Source organism: Cnephaeus nilssonii (genome assembly GCF_951640355.1).
Source record: "Cnephaeus nilssonii genome assembly, chromosome: 4".
In the NCBI taxonomy this organism is placed as follows: Eukaryota; Metazoa; Chordata; class Mammalia; order Chiroptera; family Vespertilionidae; genus Cnephaeus; species Cnephaeus nilssonii.
This window is the reverse complement of record NC_137075.1, coordinates 97,857,088-97,882,530: the sequence shown is the minus strand read 5'-3', so window position 1 is coordinate 97,882,530 and position 25,443 is coordinate 97,857,088. Positions and strand designations below refer to the sequence as shown.

The 25,443-nt window shown below is 47.2% G+C and overlaps 1 protein-coding gene across 1 annotated transcript in view; it reads right to left on the bottom strand.

The window, feature by feature from the left end:
- KCNK10 (potassium two pore domain channel subfamily K member 10) overlaps positions 1 to 22,056 on the bottom strand; it is a 109,430-nt gene extending 87,374 nt beyond the window's left edge. Inside the window, exon 1 of the mRNA XM_079768928.1 lies at positions 21,560 to 22,056. Coding sequence (XP_079625054.1) covers positions 21,560 to 21,611 — 52 coding nt within the window. The 5' untranslated portion in view covers positions 21,612 to 22,056. The remainder of the gene's footprint in view (positions 1 to 21,559) is intronic.
- Positions 22,057 to 25,443: the final 3,387 nt, after the last annotated feature.

Sequence of the window (25,443 nt, the reverse complement as noted above, 5' to 3'; positions counted from 1 at the left end):
TAGTCCTGAGTCCTAGAATGGGCTGGATCCCACTTGGGCTGGGCTCTCTGTCACCTGCAGTAGAAACCATCCTAACAGATACATTGGCTGATCCAGTGCCCATGTTTATGCCCAGAAGGCTCAGGTCTCAATTAATCCTTAGACACAACTGGCCTCACACTGCAAAGGCTCACACGAAGCTCTGATAGGTCTTCAGGTCGCCAGTTTCAGCAGCAGTGTTGCCATTAGGATCAATTCCCAACCTGAAAATACCAGCTTTCTCTTTCTCCACCTAAATTTAACATGCAGCTTCAAGGATACTGTCCCAACCTTCCCTTCTTGGTGTATTATAATGTTGCTTTCAACCTTTAGAAAACACTTAACCACAGTCACCTATGACCCATGTTTAGGTTATACATTTCTCACTGTGCATTCAGAATACTCTAATTCTCTTCAATTTATTTCTTATATGTATTTCTCCATATGTTTGTTCTTATGTTGGAAACTCCAAAAGACAGGGAACGAGTCTTTTTGTGGGACACCTTGCACAAGGCAATGAGTAGTTAGGTACTCAACAAATGCTTATTGATGACAAACAGTGGTGACAAGGGTGACATTGGTTGTGTTGCATCATTAGAAAGACAACTTTTCTGACCATTCATTGGAGGTGGTTCTTCTGAATTAATATAATAATGTCACCTTTGTAAGAATAAATTAGTTGTTAGGTGAACAACTTAGAATTCTTCCTAGTTCTCAGATTTGAACAGCTACTTTTGGTGTGTGTTTTTTAAAAATATACTTTATTAATTTCAGAGAGGGAGGGAGAGGGAGAGAGAAACATCAATTATGAGAGAGTATCATTGATCGGCTGCCTCCTGCATGCCCCCTACTGGGGATCGAACCTGCAAACAGGCCATGTTCCCTTGACTAGAATCGAACCTGGGACCCTTCAGTCTGCAGGCTGACACTCTATCGACTGAGCTAAACCAGCTAGGGCTACTTTTGGTGTTTGAAAGCTTGGATTCTTTCTTATAATTTATAAAATTCTTCTTAGCTATTCGATAACTCTAAGTAAAATAAAATAGTGATTTAAAATAATGAACCAAAACATTTTAAATTTCCTTGAAATCTGCAAAGGATCAAAATCTAAAAGAAATCTATTGAGGGCAGAACATCCTTACAAATATTAGAAACATAATTAAAATTATTCATCAGTTTTCAGCTACGGACTGTAAGCTCATCTCTACAGCAAACTCCTCTTAGGATCATGAGCTTTATTAAAATACCCATCAATGAGTTCTGGAATCCTAGAGACAAGAGCACGTCCACTCTTTGGGAGTCTGATTGGAGTAAAGTACAAATTTTTGAACCTCAGCACTTAACTCACCTGGCTACCAGGTACTTCCCTGGGCCTTCTGGGCACTCGCCCCCTCCCAATCTGGTCCATTCCATGTACCTGTGCCATAGCACACAGGGAATTTACTCAAGACATTGGTGGACTTCTGCTCAGTGGCCCTAATTTTGGATTCTGATGCTACTATGTGTACTTGTCCATGAACTTCTCTGAGACCTCTCATGATTGGACATAGGGTCACTGCATGATCTGTGACTTTTTTTTTAAAACCCTCACATGGGTATATTTTTCCACTGATTTTTAAAGAGGGTGGAAGAGAGAGAGAAAGACAGAGAGAAATATCAATGTGAGAGAAACACATCGATTGGTTGCCTCCTGCATATGCCCTGACCAGGGCCTGGGCCAAGGAGCAGCCTGCAACTGAGATACATGCCCTTGACCAGAATCAAACCTGGGACCCTTGGGTCTGCAGGCCGATGCTCTATCCACTGAGCCAAACCAGCTTGGGCTGATCTGAGACTTTGGATGTGTGCAGCATGTTGGAAGTGGATTGGACTTTGATGCTCCATAATCCAAAGCCTGCATCCTGGTGCAAGGACTGACTGACTACATGATGCTGGGCCAGTCACTTACCCTCTCTGAGCCCCAATTCCACACATGAAACCAGGATAATACTGGTACCCTATAAATACCTATCTTACAGGCTTGTTATTTTAAAAAACAGTGCATTTGATTAAAAACCACAATGAGACAGCACCTCACCCTGTTAGGATGGCTGTTATAAAAAAGACAAGAGATAAGTACAAGCTTTCAAACACCAAAAGTAGCCGTAGCTGGTTTGGCTCAGATGCTATAGAGGATGCTGAGAAAAGGGAAGGCTGGTGCACTGTTGGAGGGAATGTCAATTGGTACAGGCACTATGGAAAACAGTATGAAGATTTCACAAGAAAGTGAAAATAGAATTGCCATATGATCCAGTAATCCCACTTTTGGGTATATATCCAAAGGAAATGAAGTCAGTATCCTGATGAGGTATCTGGACTCCCATGTTCATTGTAGCATTATTCACAATAGCCAAAGTGTGGAAACAACTTAAGTGTCCATCAAAGGATGGGTTAAAAAATGTTACACACACACACACACACACACACACACACACACACACACACAGGAATATTATTCAACCTTAAAAGAGAAGGAAATCCTCCCATTTGCAACAACATGGATGAACCTGGAGGACATTATGCTAAGTGAAATAGGTCAGACAGGGCAAGACAAAAACTTCATGATATATAGAATCTAAAAAAAAAAAAAGAGTTGAACCCACAGAAAGAGAGTAGAATGCTGACTTCCAGGGGCTGGGGGATGGAGGAAACAGGGAGAATCTGTTCAAAAGGTACACACTTACAGCTATAAGATGGCTAAGGTCTGAGGATCTAATGACTAACATGGTGACTATAGTTGATATCATTGGAATTTGCTAAGAGTTGAACTTAAGTGTTCTCACCAAAAAGGGCAACTATGTGAGGAGACGGATGCGTTAATTAACTCAATCGGGGGAGGGGGGGGAAATCCTTTTGTAATGTGTACGTATATCAAATCATCACATTATTCACTTTAAGTACATTGCAGCTTATTTGTCAATTTTACCTCGATGAGCTAAAAATAACGGTGTATTTGAAATGATCGTTTTTCACTTTACACACGGACTCTAGCCTTCCATCTCCCACGCTGCAGCCCTGAGTGCCATTTCTCATTCCTCCCGCTCCGTTCTGATGACTGGCAGTCTGACCGCAATGAATTTATGCGGCAGCCCAAAGAGGGAGCGAAGAGGCAGAGACTCCGGGCATGGAGACTTTCTCTACTGTGCAGCTTGAACCGCTGGCTTTCTATCACCTTCTGACTCTTCCCTAACCTGGGCATCCTGACACCCAAATTCTGACATCCCTGGACCAACTACAGTGCCTAAAACTACAGGCCTAACGCTAGTGCTAAACCCCAAATGGGGTCATATATTGGTTGTGCAAATATCTCCTATCAAATCTAACATATCATCAGGTACAAAATGCATCATTATTTTTTTGTACTTCTAATAAATTAATGATGCCAATTGAATGATTATATACCATTGGTAGTGAGACACAGTCTGATTTCAGAAACACTATATAATGAAAATGATGCATCTTAGAATTAATGCGGTACAATAGAACAGTTTTTCTTGGAGGAACATTGAAAAATACAAAACATGGCTCTTATTCTTGTTTTCAAGAGTACTGCACAGAGCCTGGCAGACGGTAAATGAATATTTGTTAAATGAATAAATGTATGCATGAATGAATGCACTTCCTAACAGCCACATTAGGAGGTTCTGTTATTTAAAAAGAAAATGTGATGCAACAGGCAAATCATGTTAAAACTTAAACACACCATTTCACCAAACCTTCCACTTGAATTCATTTATAAAGTAAACTTCACTTTGAACAGTTGGTTGCGTCCTTAGCAAAAGGGAGACCTAGATACAGCAATTGATTCAAAAGTCTAGTGTTTAACTAATGGCCTGTTTGAAGGTAGACACTATTGTTAAGTGTGCGGTAGCTGGGGCCATAAAACATAAGGTGCCTATTCAGACTCGTCTGGCAGCTTCTTCAGGGCACACTTTGGGTTCCTATCAGCTAGGACATAGCATTGCCGTCTTTGATAACCGGGAAAACATATCCTTTGACAGTGCCTTCTCCTTTCTCTTGTACCACTAAATTGGCTATAGACTTCCTGGCACCCAGCCAATCCCTGCCTGGTGATGGGGATGAAGGCGAATGAGTCACAGTCGTCAAAGATGCTTCCGTTAGAAGAATTTGGCATCTGCTTCCTGCCAGAGCAGCTCCCAAGAGTTGCTTTGCCCTATTCATTGCCATTAAAATTAATGCATTTCTCCCTGGCCAGTGTGGCTCAGTTGGTTAGACTGCAGTGGTCGGCAAACTCATTAGTCAACAGAGCCAAATATCAACAGTACAACGATTGAAATTTTTTTTGAGAGCCAAATTTTTTGAACGTAAACTCCTTCTAACGCCACTTCTTCAAAATAGACTCGCCCAGGCCGTGGTATTTTGTGGAAGAGCCACACTCAAGGGGCCAAAGAGCCACATGTGGCTCGTGAGCCATGGTTTGCCGACCACTGGAGCATTGTCCTGTACATGGAAGGGTCACAAGTTTGATTCCCAGTCAGGGTGCATACCCAGGTTGTGGGTTTGATCCCCTGTCAGGGTGCATGCAGGAGGCAGCCAATCAATGTTTTTCTCTTCCCTTCCCTTCCCTTCCCTTCCCTTCCCTTCCCTTCCCTTCCCTTCCCTTCCCTTCCCTTCTCTTCCTCTCTCTCTCTCTCTCTCTCTCTCTCTCTCTCTCTCTCTCTCTCAAAATCAATTTAAAAAAATTAGTGCATTTCACCTCATGGGCTACAGAGATAGGCATTACCTTATCTAATAAAGAGGGAATATGCTAACTGACCATCACTCCGTCACAAAGATGGCTGCACCCACAGCTGAGGCCAAGTTCCCATAAGGAGCCTTAACGAGCAATCAGCAGGGACCTGAGGTTATGCCCTCCCCTGCTCCTGTGGAGCTTGTTAGGGGACCTCAGGCCGTGCCCCCCACCAGGCAGGGCTTGACAGGGGACCTCAGGCTGCGCCTCCCGCCCTGGCGTCAGGCTGGGGGACCTCAGGCCACACCCCCTGCCCCAGTGCCATGCCAGGGGACCTGAGGCTACTCCCCCCGCCTGGTGGGGCTTGACAGGGGATCTCAGGCCATGTCCCCTACCTGGCGGGGCTTGACGGAAGACCTCAAGGCATGCCCCCTGCCTCTGTCTGGGATGGGGGACCTCAGGCCATGCCCCCTGTCCTGGCGCCAGGCCAGGGGACCTGAGGCTACGCCCCCTGCCCTGCAGGGCTTGACAAGGGTGGGACTGGCCGGGTCTGGATCTAGCCCAATGGGGAGGGGGGGCAGCCGGGTCTGGGTCTCACGTGATTTTGAGGTGCAAGTGGGTGGGCGGGGACTTGACTCTGGGTGCTGTGGTGTGCCCCAGACTCTGACAGGAGGAAGGTTTTCATATACATTTTACTAATTTTCTTTCATCTCTGACACTTCTATTATAGAGAAAGAGCAAATAGCAATATTAAATTATTTCCTCTAATTAATCCCCTTTTAATGTGCATGAATTTTGTGCACCGGGTCACTAGTATAAAATAGATGAAAGGAAATATAGATGGATGTTGGAGATTAAAAATGTAGAAGTTTCTCTGGGAAAACTTCTGGTGACAGGTGCCACTGGCATCAGAGGACCACTCTTCTCTTTGCTCTGAATTTCAGCCCCTGCTCTGGCTAAACCTTCATCTGCTCTTTGCTTGAATGCATTCACTGTAGACTTTTCTCTGTGTCGAGGGAGGACTGCATCCGCAGCCATAGGAAGTCAGATCCTTTGCAGGTGAAACACAAGGCATTGGAATAGAGGAATCCTGCCCATAAGTGTTCCGATGTGCAGGGAAATTGCAGGGGAAATGACTACTTTGGGGATCACAACCAGTCACTAAAATGACTTTTCACGGAAACTGTGGACCAATTTCCCAAGACATGCTACCCTTGTGCAAGTCAAAAGCAATGATTTCCATTCTGTGTGACCTAAATGACTCTAGAGTTGAAAAGCCCGCACAGACATGATACAGCTATTTATCCTTGAGGCTACATAGAGACAAAATAAAAGGAATCTACAGATGATGGACTGCCTGCCTCTGTTCTTTCACAGCAAAGAATTATCCACCGGATGCCACCTCCCCTTCACCCATCCTCATCTTCTTTCCCTATAATCATGTCCCCCAATATTCCATACCTCATGGATGACACTGCTTTCCTTGTAATTTAAGAGAAAGAATTGACTCCACTATGCTGGTGGCCAGTAGATCCCTAGACCTTTCTTCTTCACTCCTCCAGTGGTCCTTCTAGCCCAGACCTCTGATAGGATCTCAATATTTTTCACCCAGTTACTGCAGTTTCTTCCCAATAGTCTCTGGCTTGCCATTATTCCTGCTTCCAATGCACACTCCATCTCGTGTCATAGTTTTAATCCCTTGTGCCATCAGAATGGAAACTCCTAAGGGCAGAGAGCATCTAATGATCATCTCAGAATCAATCGCCGAGCATGGCACACGTATTTGATAAACATTCCAAATCGAAATGGAGTCCCAATGTACTGGGGTTAAAAAAAAAAAAAAGTAAACCCATATTACTCGCAGACTCTAGATTTGCAAATCCTCTTTGCTAAAATTCATCTGTAACCCCAAATCAATACTGATGGAACTTTTGCAGACATTTTCAGAGCAACAAAATGCTTGAGTCGTTCAACACACGTGTTCCCAGGTGCAGTCGAATATGGCAATGTGCTGCCTTCTTGCATCAGCTCTCATACTGTGTCTATTTATACCACATTTTCCACAATTTTTTTTTGCCGTTTAATTGTTTAAAACGGCACTAAGCACAGTGTTGAAGTTCTGTCTAGTGTTTCTGAGCGCCGGGTTTTGATGCCTATGGAGAAAATACGTGTACCAGGTAGGTTCCATCTTGCTCAAGTTACAGTGTGCTGTGGCCATGAGGTCAACGTTAATGAATCAACAATGCACATCACATAAGGTGCCTTTAAACAGAAACACACAGAAAACAAGGTTATGTACTGATCAGCTGATGAAACGTGGTGACCAGAGGCTTGCAGGAACCTACCCCTGTATTTTCCCTAGAAGCAGTGGTTGGTGTTCAATAACTCAGTAATCGCAGCCACTTTATAGAACACAGCTACTGCAAATAACAAGAATCAACTGTGCTTCCTTTTGCCATCTTCTCAGGAGGAGGATTATGGGAGCAACGGTTTGATGAGGCTGAGATGAGTCTCATCAAGCCTCAACCTCTCTTTTCATGCTTTATGGATTACTCAGCAGCACAGGATTTGTGCTGAAAATGTCTTGGGGAGAAAGCTGCTGCTTAGCTGTAGACGGCATCCCCTGAGAGCCATTAGCCTGCCTGGGCAGCATCTGGGGCACCGTACCCTGTCCTCTCACTGGAAGCTAGCTGGCTGGGGAATCAGGCAGAGAAGCCAGGGAAAAAGAAAGCCTTATCCTAGGTCTTAATGTGGGTTCCCCTAAAAGCTGATCCAAGATAAGGACTTGAGCGCAGTAGTTGTTTGGGAGGTGAAGAAGCACACGTAGGGGAGTAGAAAAGAAAGGGGATTGGAAAGCAGCCAAGAAAACCAATAAAAGGTGAGCATCCAGCTAGCTATCACTGGGAGAATGGACGTTTTCCCCCTGGGGAAACTGAGACCTCACGTAAAACATATTCCTGAGTTCTCCTACCATGGCTGAGGGAATTGGGGTGTTTTTACTCCATCACCCATCGGTCATTGGTCGAGGGCGGCTCTGGGGGTGCAGTAAGTCCCCTGCACTTTCTGCCTGCCATGGGAGCAGCAGAGAAAAACGCAAAAAGGGCAAGACTTGGCCCTCAGAAGTCAGCCAGTTTTCCCTGAGTGGTAAGAGCCAAGGGATACGGAGGGGCGCAGCTGTGACATCATCCAGGGCTGACGTTGCAAGTCACATAAACCAAGAGGAGGAACAAGGCCACTTCCTGAGAAATCTACAAAACAAGCACATCCCTGCTTCCTAAATCCTGGGGTCTCCATGTACTTTCAGCTAGCTAGCTAATGCAAAGTCCAATTCCCACCCGTTTTAAGTCAAAGTAAAGTTGAATGGTGTTGCCAGAGGACCTGGGAGGTACATCTGGTTATTTACCTTCTTCTTTGGTAGAAGGTGGAAGGTTTACTTGCATTTTAATGATCAAATGGGGCCTTTTCCCTGGACTAGCATGAGGGAGAAGCAGGACAGAAGCAGTTATTGGAAAACATGGGGAATCCAGCTCTTCACGGGATGGGCTGCGTCACCATCAGAGACTAGCTAGTTCCCTGATGCACATCCAAGGAAGACACACATCCCTGCCCAAGAGCCAGCTGGTGCTAGGCCTTTCCTGTCCACAAACACCAGCATGGGGGTGGCAGAGCTGGGGGACAAACGTGAGCTCTGGCCTCCTCATCACACGCCCTTCATCTCCATAGCAGAATGGCCATTGTTACCACTGTCAGCACCACCAGGCAGGGTTCCCCTCATCGCTAGGACCGGTTTAAAATAGAGCAGAAACCTCTGGTAGCTGCTGGCTGGATGGCTCCTACAGGTCTCTCCCAGCCACTCAGCTGAGAATCCTAGCAGTGAAGTGTGTCCTTACCCCCACAGTGCCGCAAACTCCCGGCAATACTCTCACAGCTCCCTGGATTCACAGTGGACACCCCAGCCAGTCCCTCCCTGGATGGGTAGTGGTCACCCCAGCCAGTCCCTCCCTGGATTGGTAGTGGTCACTCTGACCAGCTGCTGCCTCCGTAAGCCCTCATGATCCAGGCTGGCATGTTGGAGTCACTGTTGACCTGTCTGCCCCAGCACCCCAAATGTAGCAAGGAGACTATCAGGCTCATAACCAACAGGAGCCCCAATTTCCCCCTGTTCAGAAGACGTGTCAATTTAGACACTTTGGAAGTCACATGTACCAGAAAGTTCTCATCTGCCAGAGAGAGAGAGAGAGAGAGGCGGGGGGCAGTGCATGAATTCCTGCATGGGTGGAAAGTTCTCATCTGCGAGAGAGAGAGAGAGAGAGAGAGAGAGAGAGAGAGAGAGGGGCCCGGTGCATGATTATGACATGGAAATTAATCTCCGAGGAATTGCAGGAGGCCCAAATGTTAGCTACTTAAAAGCGCTCAGAGAGAGAGCCAGCGCTTTTAAGTAGCTAACATTTGGGCCTCCTGCAATTCCTCGGAGATTAATTTCCATGTCATAATTCTGGGGAGACTCAAACTCGTCACATCCCAGCGATACGTGCACAAGCCACACGGTCCTAATTAACAAAGATTCTTAATAAAATGTCAACACAATCGAGGCAGTCCTGAGGCCTTTGAAATTGCTGCATTTTCTAACAGAATACTGCTGCCTTCATCAGGATCAACCTTCCTTTCCTACTCAATTATCAAATGAAACTTTTTTTTTTTTTTGCAGAGCAATATAACATCTGAATGGCCTGTTTTTCATCCTCGTTATTACATTTTTTCAACCCCTTTACTCGTGCCTGACAGATTTCTCGAATGCAGAGGAAGTGGTCTGAGTGGCTGTGAGAGCAGCTGAGCTCTGGCCAGGTGGCAAGTTTCAGGAGGCAGGGACTGTGCTGTCTGTCTATCCCTGTGTCACCAGGCGTGGGGCAGCGCTGGGCACAAGGCAGGTGCTCAGTAGATATTCACCTATGCCCAGGTGGTGTGGCTCAGTGACTGAGCATCAACAAATGAGCCAGGAGGTCATGGTTCAATTCCCGATGAGGGCACATGCACAGGTTGTGGGCTCAATCCCCAGTAGGGGGTGTGCAGGAAGCAGCTGATCAATGATTCTCTCTCATCACTGATGTTTCTCTCTCTCTCTCCCTTCTACCTTCCATTCTGAAATCAATAAAAATATATTTAAAAATATTCACTAAGTAGGTGAATGGATGTCTTCTCCAAGAGGCTGAATATACACTGAGTGGCCAGATTATTATGATCTCTATAAACACATAATGATCTGGCCACTCAGTGTATATCCTATATAATAAAAGGCTAATACGTAAGTTGTCCCCTCGACCAGGAGTTCGACCAGCAGGCAGGCCAGCCAACTGCCCATGTCCCCTCCCCCTGGCCAGGCTGGCTGGACCCCACCCATGAACGAATTCATGCACTGGGCCTCTAATATACATATATACTGAGTGGCCAGATTATTATGCATTCAGAGATCATAATAATCTGGCCACTCAGTATATATTCACATCCATACTTGTTGTAGACTTACGGAGAACAAGAACAATCTCAGAGCTAATACACTGTAGGCTCTAGTACAGCTATAGCTCTTCGTTAATTCTTCCCAAAGGAAGGGGGCGGGAAAAATAGGCCCCGGCACCTGTCAGCTATATTGTCAGAGGTGATGTCGAATAATGGAGGATAGCAGATAAGGGCTCAGAGATGGGCTCTGTCCCCTCTGCCGCCTGGGCAGGGGCCAGCCACCTGACCTTTCTAGACTTCGGTGTGACCCTTTGAGAAGCCTCAGAGGGTTTAGGTGTCTCAAAGTCCCTTCCAGTTTCTGAAGTGAGTTCAATGTAAACTGGGCGACATTTACACGAGTGACAGGTTGCTGTCAGTGCCCTTCTCCTCTATCGCACAACCTCTGCCTCTGCTCGCCTCCATCCCACCTGCCCCCATCACACAACCGTACAAGTAGCCAGGGCCCTTGCTCTGCTCCCTGCACAGCACCTCCCCAAGCCTGTCTTTCATGCTCCTGACTTTTCCCTTCCCACTTTATCCCAACCCATCAATATGTTTTTGGCCCTGAGTTCCATCCCCTCTTGGTCCCGCTCTCTCATAGAAATTTGATTAACACGGCTGTCCCCATGGGTAATGGAGAGCTCATATGTTATCCAGAGGAAATATATTTGCATTTTAACCAGATGGGTTCTGGAGATGATGCTTTAATCCACATCTCTATCAGTGCATTGATCGTGGTATATGGTAATACTTGTTTATGCACCTGCCTGGGTGGCTAACTGTCACTTTTCTGCGTATAAAACCTCAGCTCCTTTTCATCTTTCTCTGTCTAATGCCTAGCTCAATTTCTGTGGGCACTTACTCAGTAAATGTTTATGGAATAACCACATGGATGAATGAAATGTTGATGAATAGAGTAACTGATGGATTTTAGGCAATCTGATAGTCATGGGAAAGAGTGATGTGGGTCACTTGTAGACAGGGACTGATACGCTTTAATCCCACCCCCTGTGGCTGTCGGCTCAACCTGTCTTTAGACTGAGTCTGAATGCAGAGCATTGCCTGCCGAGCAGGCATTCACGCTGCTATAGAAGCTGGGTTCTCACTCCGCCAGAGAAAGGGACCAGCCCACCTTAGCCTCTCATTAATTCAGGCTTCAGGGCTGGCTTCTGAGCTGAGGCCACAAGGACTCAACTAGCAGGGGGCCCCATTGTAGTCAAAGGAGAAATACCCCAATGTCACAGTGCCTCCCGACACACCAGTAACAAAGTGACAGAGGGTATGGAGGGGATGCTGGCAATTTCTATGAGGCCCATTATGCTGAATGCTTCCAAAAGGCGTTTGAAGTACAATAAAATATGGGTGCACCATGGTTTTTGGGTTATTGCTGGTTGACTGCAGATATGTAAATTATCACAAAATCAAAGGCCATGTAACAAAGCCAGGGAAAAAGTAATTTTAATGAACAGAAACTGAAAACTTGGGGGCCCATTGCTTTAAGATACACCTCCCATTTGCAACCAGTAGTTTGCAACCAAAGACGTCAAAAAAAGCTATTTTCCTGTCTAAATATTTTTCAAAAATTCCTGTCATTTCTTATAAGAAAACTGAATCCCCCAGATGAGTCCTGCCCCCAGCTCCATGCCTGACACATAGTAAGTCCTCAATAAACATTTGCTGAAACAATCATTTGATTTATGAGTGGTGTAAATACATTTTTTTGAAATATATTTTTATTGATTTCAAAGAGGAAGGAAGAGGGAGAGAGAGATAGAATCATCAATGATGAGAGAGAATCATTGATTGGCTACTTCCTGCACACCCCCTACTGGGGATTGAGCCCACAACCTGTACATGTGCCCTGACCAGGAATGGAACTGTGACCTCCTGGTTCATAGGTTGATGCTCAACCACTGAGCCATGTTGGCTGGGCAATATAAATAATTTTAAAAATATAAATCTGATTGTGTCATTTTCCTGCTTCAAACCATTCAGTGCCTTCCCACTATTCTCAGAAAAAAAAAATTCCTTTACAATGCCTACTCTACCTGCATAATCTGGCCACCACCCACCTCCCCACCTTCATGTCACCATGACACACCTCAGTCTCCAGCCAGTATCAAACTCCAGATCTCCTGGCCAGAGACCTTACTGTACCTCATTGCTTTTCTTTGTTCTTTTATAACACATCTGAAACTCCTGAGGTCTAAACCAGACTGTAAATGTAGGAGTGTTATTTGAAACAAGGAGTGCCATGAGCCACCATCATTATGCACAGCTACATGTAAATCTGAAGTATGTACGCTACATGACTTAAGATCAATTTTTCATAGTAGAAATTGAAACACTAAGGAATCACATGCATGTGGCTTAGACTGGGTCATAATGAATCAGTTGTAGGTCCAAGAACTGAAAATAAAGAATCAGTGGGAAGTTCAATCACCAGTGTAGAAACCACCCTGAAAGTCAGTCACTGTATGGGGTCAGGGGCAGACTAGGGAGGAAAGGTGTAGGGAGTGAGGATAGTTTCTGGGTAAAGGAATTGAGGGGAAAACAACAGAACCAGAGGTGGGTACAATGGCTTAGCCACATCCGGGCAATTTTTCAGCCCATGGTTACTATGGTTACAGATGCCATGAGAGCTGGCCCAGGCAGCTTCATTCAACCCACTCTCCCTGTGCCCTGGGGCTCGCCTCTCTTTGCCATGTTGTGCATGGACAGTGACATAGTCAACAAAGCCCATGGTGGCAGTAACAAGAACTGTCTTCATTCTCCTCTGCCCAAGACACCGAAGCTCCAACGCCATCCGCACAATATGAAACTGCCTCAGAAATAAGCCAGGCATTCAATGTTTGGCAGCATGGGGACCTCGAAGCTACCAAATGCATCCTACTTCCTGGAAATCATTTTCTCTTTCAGAATGCAAAGCAAAAGCTACAAGGTAGTAAAAAGATGTTTACTGGGCCCTGGCTGGTGTGGCTCAGTTGGTTTGAGCATCGTTTCATATATCGAAGGTTGTGGGTTTGATTCCGGGCGGGGCACATACTTAGGTTGCTGGTTCCATCCCTGGTGGGGGCATGTATGAAAGGCAACTCATCGATGTTCTCTCTCACATCAATGTTTCTCTCTCTCTTTCTCTCTCTCTGAAATCAATAAGCATATCATCAGGTGAGGATTAATATATATATATATATATATATATATATATATATATATATATATATATATATATATGTATATATATATTTACTGGAAATAGGACAAGGAGGGCTAATAGTCCTTTACCAATGGCTTCTGCTTGTGTATATGACGTCACTCCCAGGCACACTGTCCCTGTCATCTTGGCTACACTCTGACTTGTCCTTAGATCACACCACACAGACAGGAGGGCTGCTGCAGACACACAGCAGACACCCACCCCTGACCTTTCTGCTGCTCAGCCTGAAGGATGTCCTGTTCTTCTGGCTTTATCCAAGGAGGCTGGGTTTTCAGTCACGAGTATGTAAAGGCAGGGGGTTGTCAAAGAAGGGGACTCAGGTGCATGAGGCGTCACTCTCACCCTCTCGATTCACAGTGAGAAGAAACAGATTACATCGTGTGGTCATTTTTGGGTGAATGTTTGACAGATCTACACATAGCATGGTGTCTCAATGGATGCTTTCTGTATTTGAATAATCTGCTTAGAATGGAAGGTATGCTGTTATAAGACTGTATATTTATATTTTACATAAATCCTCCTCCTACTCACTGTCTTTCTAATATACCATGGCTCTGTGGGTAACTGGGAAAGCAGGGTTAAATGAAACCAACCAGGTTTCTTTTCTGCAGGATTATCAGGGGAGGAGTACAAGTTAGAGGTGAGAGTGACAGCATTAGCCGACACCCAGGTTCAAGTCACAGAGCTACACGGTAACTTGGGACATGTTGCTTAAGCTCTGGGATAATAATTTCACTTGCTTCTTTGGCCTAGAAAGAGCAGTATAGGAGATAATGACTACAGAGTTCTTATCACAGTGCCACGTACTTTGTATGTATTCAATAATAGGGGGAAATGCTTATGGTGATTTTAAAATGTGCTCAAATTCTTTCCTCCCTTCCAAAGTGAGCCTACTCCACCCCCATTCCCCAAGCTCGAACTAAACTTAGGGACTCTCATCTAATGAAAAGAATGTGGTGGTAAATCCATTTGCAACCACATGGATGGACCTTGAGGGCATTATGCTAAGTGAAATAAGTCAGACAGAGAAAGGCAAATACCATATGATTTCACTTATATGGGGATTCTAAAACAACCAAATTCATAGAGACAGAGAACAGATTGGTGGTTACCAGAGGCAGGGGGTTGGGAGTGGGTAAAATAGGTGAAGGTGGTGGAAACATTAAAGAGAGGATTAGAAAGTCAGACTTCATTTTCAGTTCATACTGGTCAGGTTTAGACACTTGCGAGGGAAAAATGAATCTCACACTTTGCAAACCACAAGTAAGTGTTCTTAAGTAAACATGAGGTTTCTGTTTCTCCATTCTGGGTAACAGCCATGAACCTGACGTAGAAAAAACAGTAGTTTCCACTGAGAGTACCACTCAGACTAGAGCCAAAAAGAGGAAGGTCCCTTTGACCTCCTTAAAGAAAAAGGATGTTCCAGAGACTGTCTGAGCCATGATTTGGTTTAGGCTTCTTTCCCGGTGGTGTCAGGGGAGCGTCATCATCCTTCTGCAATCCCAGTGATTGCAGGGTAGACTCAAGATTGGGCAGGCTGACTGGGAACATCTTTCCTCCAGAAGAAATCTGCCATGTGGGTATCACCAGCATGATGCTGGTGCCATGTTTAGGGAGATTCCATAACCAAGTCTGAGCCCCTAACCAACTCTAACCCTGTCTGGTCATCCAGTCAGTGTCCTTTAGAACAGAATCTGAGTGCAGCAAAATTCATCCCTGGTATGCACCCTCCTGCTTCAGCCAAGGGAGCTGTGCAAACCTCCTAATTGACTACCAATACAATTGCTTCATTCTGTTCATCATTAAACACACACTATCTAATTCCCTATGGAAATTAGAAAGTAAAAGGAATCCACTAGCCAAGAAGAACATGCTTCTTGCTGACAGTGGGTCCCTAGCTCTGTGCCTCTATTAGATACACTTTATCCTACATCTCAGTTGTAGGGATATTGGTTGAAGTCTCCCAAATTTGGGGCAAGATGTGGATTGTTTTTTAAATGTATCTGTTTTAAGATGATACTCATATAGAGACTGCTATGGACTGAATGATGTCCCCCAAAAAACTCATGTTGAAAACTTAACCCCAATGTGACTGTAATAGAAATGGGGCCTTTAGGAGGTAATTAAGGTTAAATGAGGTCATGAGGGTGGGGATATAATTCATAGGGCTTGTGCTCTTTAAGAAGAGGAAGAGACACCAGAGCTATCTCTTTCCACCATGTGAGGGCACGGTGAGAAGGTGGCCATCTGTAACCCATGAGGAGAGCCCTCACCAGACATCAACCCTGCTAGCCCTTGATCTTGGACTTCCAGTTTCCAGAACTGTGAGAAAAGAAATTTCTATTGTTTAAGCTTCCCTGTCTATTGTATTTTGTTATGACAGTCTGAGCAGACTAATACAGAGCCAAAGCACAGATGTTTTGAAAATGGGTGAAATAACAAAGTCAATCTAGCTAGTCTTAATTCTACCAAAAAATCACTGGGATTAGCAAAGGATGATGACGCTCCCTTAGACACCCCTGGAATAGAAGCCTGGACGAAACCTTGGCTCAGACAGTCTTTGGAACATCTTTCCTCTCTACTTTCTAGGATAATTGTGGTGATTTTGGCACATTATTAATCCCATTTGGAAAGCTGATCTCTTGAAAGTTGGATATTAAATCAAAACAGATTATTTTCTTTCCAGAAAATCTAAGCTACACAAATGAGTTTGGAAACACATTAATGAAGATGGCAGCCGAGCGGCCTTGCAAGTTGAGCATGGCTCACGTTCACCAGAGACCAGAGTTTCTTTTTAGCTAGGAGAGGAGTGGGATCCCAGAGACCTGAACTGGATTCTTGGGATGAAGTGCGACCAGTGCAAAACCCAACCTGCAGAGAACAGCCATCGACTGAGAATTCGCTGATCAACCGAGAGCCTTTATTTCTCTAAATCCTTCAGAGCAACCTCTGAATACATTTTTGGATAAGAAGAAACAGGAGAGTGTAGAAGGGAGGAAAGCTTGAGAGAAATTGCCCTGGACAGAAGCATCAAAAAGGCCTGGGTTGGCCCCAGCTCTACCTGTTTGCAGTCCCGCCAAACAAGTCATTACTCTTTCTACTGCCAACAGTAAATCTAGATCCAATATGGACAAAAAGAGGGCTGCTTAAATAACAAGTGAGATAATTTGTAAAAAGTGTTCTGTAAACTGAAAAATGCTACACACATACAATACAGGCCTCTCTGGAATTTTGCATTAAAATATGCACTAAAAATGCAGGGTGTTTTTTTTTTTTTAAAAACATCCTCAGTTCTGCAGCTTTAATTTAAATACCTCAAAAGGTATTGGCCATACACACCAATGGCCAATAGGAGCCAAATTATTCACTGGACACCAAGTAGATCTGTGTCAGCTCACCTAGCCATCCCCACCTCATGCCCGATCTGCCTTTCACTCCTGGTGAACAGAAGAAGAGAAGGAAACAGTCTGTTGGAGGTGTGAGAGAGCTGGGAGCCTGCAAGGAAGAGGTGATATTGCTGTCATTTCTGATACTCCATTATTTAGAGATATACTTCCCTTCTCCTTTGTGTACTTTGCCTTTTGTAGCTTGGGGAAGTCCTGGAATTCCCATCCTGCATGAAGCCTGAGAAATCCTCTCCAATCCATTCTTCCATGCATCCATCCATCCATTCAGCAAACAGTAACTGAGTTAGTGACTACTGTGTGCCAGGCTCTTCCCTGGGCACTGGGGTTATGACAGGGAAAGTTCCTGCTCTTGGAGCTCACATGCTAGTGAGGGCACATGAGTAAGCAGGATGGCTTCAGATCAGGACAAGTGCCAGGAGGACAACTGAACAGTTGACATAAGTGACAGGGCTGGGGAAGGAGAGGAGAGGTCTTCAGAGGGGACAGGGAAGTCCTCTGCTAATGAGCTGGCATTTGAGCTGAGATTCAAAGGGTGGAAAGCAGTCAGTCATGCAAACATGCATTATAAGCTTTGGGAAGTGCAAGTGCCCAGGCCCTGAGACAGGAACAAGTGTCCTCTATTTGAGGAACAAAAGGAAGCCAAGTGGCCCAAAGGTCAGATCCAGGGGGCAAGTTGAAGAGGTGGGTCAAAGAGGCCAATAGGGCCAATGTCCCCCCCTGCGCATGGCAGGAAAGTGAAGCCCAAAGAGCCTCAATGAGCAGCCCACAGTCTAACAGCTTACTGCGAAGCTACTTCTAGCAACTCATTCTTTTGCCCCCAAATCAAGAGTTTTTTTAAGCCATATTTATCAGCTTCTCTCAAACTGTGGGAATATTGTTTGCTGATTTTATTGTGTGTTTTTTAAAAGCATAAAGCCAGCAAACCAATCCCAATTTTCAGCAGAAAAACTATCAAGCGACCCCAGCAATTTAAAATACACATAAGTTCTGCTATGGAAGCTGAGACTTAGTGTCAATCTACTTTTGTGTGGGTCCTGCACAAACAGGAGCTATTTGTTAAAGGTTTAGCTTTACAAATAGGAGGGAGGCCAGAGCTCGCCAGAGAATAATCATTTCACCTTTAGGTCTTAATTTGACACCTAAACCTCTTGACGGTGCTTTGCGTAATTCACCCAAGAGCAATCAAAACCAATCTGTTCTCAATCCACCTTCATTTTGAACGATTAAATTGTCAGGTAACGGTGCTGTAAGCAAAACATCATAATTACAACTTTCCTCCACAATCTGTGAGCGCCTCCACCGGAAGGTTCAAATCTGTGAATACCCAAATACTATAGTCTATTTAATGTGAATTGCCCCTGCGCTTCTCTGGTATAATTCTAGGTTCCCCTTTATCTTTGTTCTGCTAAACACACTTCTCCTTCCCTAGCCACCAGAGGAAGAGGCAAAGATGCTATCTGGCTGGATGGGTTAGTGGGAAAAGCTCATTCACTGCCTGCCTCCCTCCTCCTCCTCCTCCTCCTCCTCCTCCTCCTCCTCTACCTCCTCCTCCTCCTCTCCTTTCCCTTTCCCCTCCTCCAGTTTCTCCTCCTCTCCCTCTTCCTCCCCTCTTTTTCTTTTTCTCCTTGAAACAAGCTTCTCCAATCTCTGAATTCTGGGAGCCTCACAAGGCAAGAGCCAGAGGTTCCAACAACTTAAGTGATAGACTTACAGAGTACTTAAGGGCCTCTAGTATAGTCCATCCCCACTACCTACTATCTCTATAACCCTGGGCAAGTTACTCAACCTTTCTGTTCCTCAGTTCCCTCAACTGTAAAATAAGGATAGTATCTTTCTCCTGAGATTAAATAAAGATTAAATAAATTAATCATCTAATTGTATAATTAATTTTAATAATTTATTTATTTAATGCATGTAAAACTATACGATGTCTGGCACATAGTTCTATACAGGTGTGAGATATCTCATCCTCACTCCCACTCTTCTTCTGCCTCCACCTGGCTAGGGAAAACTATTGTCACCCCAGCTTTAGGAACAGTTGTGCATGATGGCTGAGCACCTTACTAGTAGCAGCTCAGGGGTGTCCTAATGCAATCCAGTGTCAAAGGGGAACAATAACACTTATATCATCAGATAAGCATTATGAGAATGATTATCCTATATAATAAAAGGCTAATATGCAAATTGTCCCCTCGATGAGAGTTCGACCCAGAGTTTGACCAGGGGAGTTTGACCAGGGGCCAGGGCCAGCCGGCCAACTGCCCGCAGCCCCTCCCTGCAGCTGGCCAATCGGCCAGATTGGGGTGGGCTGGCCGGACCCCACCCATGCACGAATTCGTGCACCAGGCCTCTAGTATGAAATAATGTACAGAACACATCTGGCATGCAATGATTGCTCATCAAATGCTGTTATTTTTATTAGGGTCTTTTCACTTTTAGCATCAATGATTGTGATTGTAGATGCTACTTGCTTTCTTCTTCACTGTGTCAGGATCTAACATGTGGGATTCATCTGTGGGATTCATCTGTGTTTATCACTGTGGCATAAATATCTAGAGAATGATAGTCATATAGAAATGTAGTTTAAAAGCCAAGGCAAGCTTCACGGAGGCAGCCCCACAGTCTTCCCTATCAGAGTGCCTTGAAGATGCCGACCTGACTCTTTAGACAACTGCCCACTTGACACACCTCTTGATGGACACAGGGACATCTCTCACTCAGCAGGTCCTGGACTGAACACTCGAGCTTTCCCTCAAGACTGGTCCTGCCCTGGCTGCTGTCTCAGTCATTCAAATTCCTCCACTTCCACAAATTCTTCACTCAAAGCCTGTAGATTTCGTGTCCTCGGTAGCCCCCTACTCCATCCACTTCTCCTTCCCTAGCCTTTGACACCATGGTATCTGGTACCTCACATCCACAAGAGCTACACAGCATTTGTTTTGAAACTTGAAACCCTTCAGTGACTTAAGATAACGACTATGGTCCTCCTGCATGCCACAATCACACCCTACCTGCAAGAACAGGTGGCTTCGAGGTCTGATCCTGCATATCCCCCAGCCACACCTCCAAACACACACTGCTTTCTGCTCAAGCCATAGAAACTTCCTTTCAGTTCCTCAAATACACATCTGCCTCGGGGCCTTTGCACTTGCTGTTTCCTCTTCTGCAACAGTCCTCCTCGTTAGTCATTTAATCCCTACATAGCCTCCAGGTCTCAATACAAGTGTCTGAATGCATTCCCTGACCACCCGCCTCCCCTGATTCTTGTCAACCTCTTCTAGCAGACACTTTCTTAAAACACTGCTGCTCTCCTTCATGAACATACATAAGCTTGTAATTATGCATTCTCCAGTGCAATGATTGGTTTAGGTCTGTCTCCCTCACTATAAACTCTAAGAAGGCAGAGCTGTTGTCTGTGTTATTCTAACTGTATTTCCAGTACCTGGGATAGCAGTTGTTACGTAGCAGGTATTCAATGAATATGCTTTGCAGGGAATTAGAAAAACAAACAAAAACAATACCAAAACCAAGGCACACTTCCATATTCCCAAAGATGTAGAGACAAAAGAGAAGGTGTAGGTCATATTTAAGGTGTAACAGCCTCAGGGTTAAAAATTGGCACTATCTCTCCACTCTTCAATAGCTAGTCAATTCATGAGACATTGACTTAAGGAATGAGTGGGTTTCCTCCTTTCCAGTCTGGAGAAAAGAAAAAAAGTACTCGTAAAGAACACTAAACCCACTCTCACACACGTGCACACACACATCTAAAAAAGAAATTTCAACCCCAATATGTGCAGAGGTGTGTCCAAGCCAGAATCAGCCTTTAGATAAGAGAAATGTTAAATAATAGCATTCTTGTCAAAACTGGACACTGGCTTTCAACTTCTCCTGCTCCCATATGATCTCATGAGGAGCCTTAGCATCTGTATGCTAATTACAGACACAGTGGCCAGCGCCAGGTGCAGCAAATCTGACTTAGTCGCTTGCGTGGAGGAAACATTGTCCAACATTCTTAGCTTGTAAATGACACTTCTGCTTGGGCTGCCCCCTCTCCAGCCCTTTCCAGCCCCACCCTGTTCACAAACCACTCCCCCCTCCTCCTTCTACTCAGGTCAGAGCCAAACTGGCTGCCTGGTTTGGTAATAAGATTGAGGGAAGACTCAGAAGGCCCCTGTGGGCTCCATTATTACGCACGCCCAACAAGAAGGGCCACCTCCAGGGACTGTTGCTGCAAATCTGAGCTCCACTTGCTGCCAGGAAACCTTTCCCATTGAGGACACCCTGGGCAGGCAGCGCAGCCCCAGGTCCAGGGGGAGGCACCCCACCCATCTGCCAGAGAGACAAAGATCACCAGAAACAAAGGACACACACACAGACAGACCCGCACACACCAAGTCAAAAGCAAATACCGACACTTGGTGCAATTTCAAGCCCAACAGCCAGCTTCATGTATCTTTAAATAGATTTTGAAACAATCCAGGAGGGACAATGACTATATGATAATGACAGGCACTATCTGGGTTTGGAACCCACGCTGCCTCCACCCTCCTCCCACCCTCACTGCTGTTCCCAGGCGCATTTTTCTGCCTCAGGACACACGCTGCCGGGAGCAAGAGTGTTTCCACTCACGGAGGCGCGCACACGCTGGAGGTGGAGGCAGGGCGAGGGCGGCCAAAAGTAGGAGATACCAACCTTTCGGATCCCAGTTAACCTGTTTTCTTGGAGTCTCGATTGGAAATTTCATTGCTCCGTTGCCCAGATGGGGAGGAAAGGGAAAGAATCAAAATGATCAAGTCCTCAAGCTCTAAACACCTCGGCACAGCAGTCCAACAGAAACAATTTCCAAGGATGGGAGAGCCCTGGACTGGCTCGCGGAGGAACCCCAGAGAAAGACAAATGGAAAAGACTGGCTTAGGAGAGAACTGGAGACGCCTGGGATGTTTGCACCGGTTGAGGGGTGCCTGGCAGCAACCCCCTGGGTACAAGGAAAAGTGAGGTCCGCGAGGGGAGGATGAAGGAGGCTCGGGAAGATGAAAACGCCGAGCTTCGCAAAGGCGCGCGGGCAGGTCGGGGCTGAGCCGCCGGAGGGCCTGCGGAGGGAGAAGCCCACTGCAGTCACTCCAGCCCCCGAGGCGTGTGCACACACTCCGGCACACACACTCGCCCGGCGCGCGCTTGGGCGGCGGGCACGTCAGCCTGGCTCGATGGTGCAGAGCGCACGCCCCACCCCGGCAGTGGCTCCTCGCCTGCAGGCGACGCCCCCCCACTCTCCACCCCCGAAAAGCCATTGGACAGAGGGGTGGCGCGGCGCTCAGGGAGCTCGCCGCGAGGGCGGGAGACCCTCCCCGCTCGCGCTCGGCTCTGCAGAAGCCGCGCCAAGACTGGAGAGATCGAGGAGGGTGGAGATGCCTGGCCAGGGCTCTGCCCCTGGCGCCCGGCCTGCGGCGGCCGGCAGCAGCTGCGGACTTGCCCGCTGTGCGTGCGGTGCGGGCAGCTGGAAGCTGCGGGTCGGGCGGGTGCAGGCGGCGGGCGCACAGCTACTTACTGGTTCCGCGGGCGGGCGGGCGGGCGTGGAGGCAGCAGCGGCTCTTGGTGGAGTGGCCGCCGGAGACACGCTCGGCTGCCTGGAAGGCGCTGCAGGAGGTGGAAGAAGAGTCGGAGGTGGCCCTGCCGCAGACCTGTGCTTCAGGGGTCACCTCTTGTCACCGCTGCCACCCTGGGCGCACCCCGCTTCTTTTCTCACTTCATTTTTCACTCCGGTGTCCCTCCCGCGCCAGGTGCTCCCGCCTGCGCCCCCGCATCTCCATCCCCCGGCGCGCTCGGAGGAGGCAGGTGCCAGCCATGAGCCTTTTGTTCTGGGACCGTTCAGCATCAGCCCTGCTCTCCCGCCCGGGAAGCTCGCTCCCCAGGCACAGCCCCGTTTCTTCTCCAGCTACCTGCCGGCGGCCGAGGCCGCTGGTTGGAGGCCGGGGAAGAGGGTGGAGAGAGACGCGGCGGCCCCCAGAGGAAAGCGGAGTTGCCAAGACCTGGCAGCTGCTCCTGGAAGCAGGGGCCCCAGGAGTCAGTCCCAGGGCCCAGCGGGTACAGGTGCGCAGGGCTCCAGACACGTCCAGTCCCCCCTTCCCCTTTCCGCCTGAAACTACACAAGAGCTTGTTCCAAAAGAACCTAGTGGGCTGAGATGGTCCTGAATGGGCCACCGGAAGTACCCATCTGAACGACGTTTAGAAATGACTTTGGGGGCCAGCATCGGAGCCTTGCACTGGTACATGCTGGGGAAATACTTGCTAAACGAAGGCAGGAATTGCATACAGCCGTGTTGGCGAGGAGGTAGTTTAAGTTACTGTCCATTCACTGGCCGTGCCACGCATATCTGGAACCCCTTCTATGTCCCATCACTGCTCTAGGTGCTGGTGATATGGCAAAGAACAAGATAGGCATGGTCCTGGGGTTAGACTGTCATTGCTTCACTTAAGAATGAGAAAGTGACTTCCGGCTCATTCCCGAGCCTGCCAGCTCTGGCCCTAAACCCTACACTGAGTTTTGCTCTCTGCACTGCTTGAGGCTTCTGAGGAGCCTTGTGTCAGCAGCATCCTTTTCATCATCTATTCTCCACGGTCACATCTATTCTCCACGGTTTCTGAGTTCCAGGCAAGATCCACAGAGGGCCACTCTCACCCGTGGCATGGGTTGGTAAGTGCTTTGTCACTGACCCTACAGGCCGCCATGGCTAGAGCCAGAGTTCTCTGCAAACCTTGTTCAGAAAAAAACTGGTACCAATCTGACAGTGCCACCCGAGCGCAACGGATCCTTCGGGCAGGTTCCCCAGGCACGTCAGAGCCACCTTCTCTGGGGACTCTGTTTCCGCACTTTGCTTCCCTCTGCTAGAAGGCTTGAGAGCATGGATGAGATGGAAGTGAGACAAACAAGGAATTTCTGCTTCCCCAGCCATGCCACCAGAGACATCAGTATGTAGGTGGATTCTGCTCCCAAGCCCAAAGGGAACTGCTGGGGAGCTCCCCAGAAAGCCCGAAGAGCCTCCCTCTGCCCTCTCCTCAAGTGCTCATGGCCAGGAGGGCTCCAGGCCACTCACTGCAATGCCATGTTTCACCTGCATCCAAGTCAGAGAGGTGTTCCCAGAGAAAGATACCCTCTCGCCTGAATCCTCTGAGGACGGGGATGTCAGACTAACATTTATCAAATGCATCCCTCACCTTCTCACACGTCTCTCCATCCAGCTTCGCTACATCTTTTTTCCGAGGAAGCCCTAACGGGTCCCATTTTACAGGTGAGAAGATCAAAGCTCAGAGAGATAACACACACACACACACACACACACACACACACACACACACCCCAAAAAAACCCCACAACACTCCCAAGGTCACAACACGGATATTCAAACCCAAGTGAGCTCATCTGGTCCCTGACCCCATGAATCTGACCCTGAAGCTGTGTCCTGGGTTCTGTTGGGTAATGATGATCTACAGACTATATTATCCAAGACGCCAGCCCCTCCATTGCAAAATGAGTTGCGCTAACCTTGTGCCCCGGGGTCTACATCAGGGAATTAGTTCACTGTCCAAGGCAAATTCCTGAGGCACAAAATACAGCCTTAGGCTGCATCATTCAGCCAATCAATGAACAAATATCGAGCATGCCCTGTGCACAAGATGGTTTGCAGTTTTTCTTAAAAGTTATACTGGTACCTGGAGAACCTGCTCCAGAAAAGCATCAGCAGGACGATCGATGGGTGGTTTGGAGGCTGGGGAGGTTTGGGATGGACCTTCCGGGGTGAGGGAGCAGGACCAGGACCAGGGCTGTGGAGTCCTCTTGCTGTTAAAGACTTGCACTAGTCTTTGGCCCTTATGATCGTCTCTCTGCTAAATCACTCGGTGCCTTCCCACCTCCACCACCACCACCACCACCACCACCACCACCACCACACCACCACCAAGAACAACCTCTGGGGCTTTTTCTCATCTCTGCTTTCACAGAAGAATGTAGACAAAGACAACGTTGTGTGTGTGTCGGGGGGGGGGGGCAAGTTCAGCAAAAATTAACTAATTAATGAATCCCAGCACCCCCCTCCCCTAACTGGCCTAAATCAAGTCCAACTCCTAACTTGCTTAGTATTTGGGATGGACAGCTGGGGACTGGGGGTGGGGTGTAAGGGATAAGCCCCCCCCTCAACCCCACGTAAAACAACTTAGCACATTAACCCTTTGTGCTAGTGCCATCCCCTTCCATCAGCTTCCATTCTATGCCTTCCTTATTGCAAACTAGATTGCACTTACCCCAAACAGGAGGGAAGAAGGGGTCGGTGTAGAGGGAAAGCATCCAAAAGAGATGCCACGCCAAGGGGTTCCCTCTCGCTCTGTGCCGCCCCAACTTCCATGGCTATTGCTGAGGGCGGGCGAAGTCTGGGGGGAAGAGACCGCCTCGGGCTCCTGCGGCAGGAAAGCAAAGCATCGTGGTGCAAAGGGGCTCAGCTTCCCGCCTGCCGGCAGCGGCCTCCCCAGCGCTTTCCGTGGGACGCAGGTCCTGGCCGGGAGGCGTGGCTGCAGGTCCCCGGGTC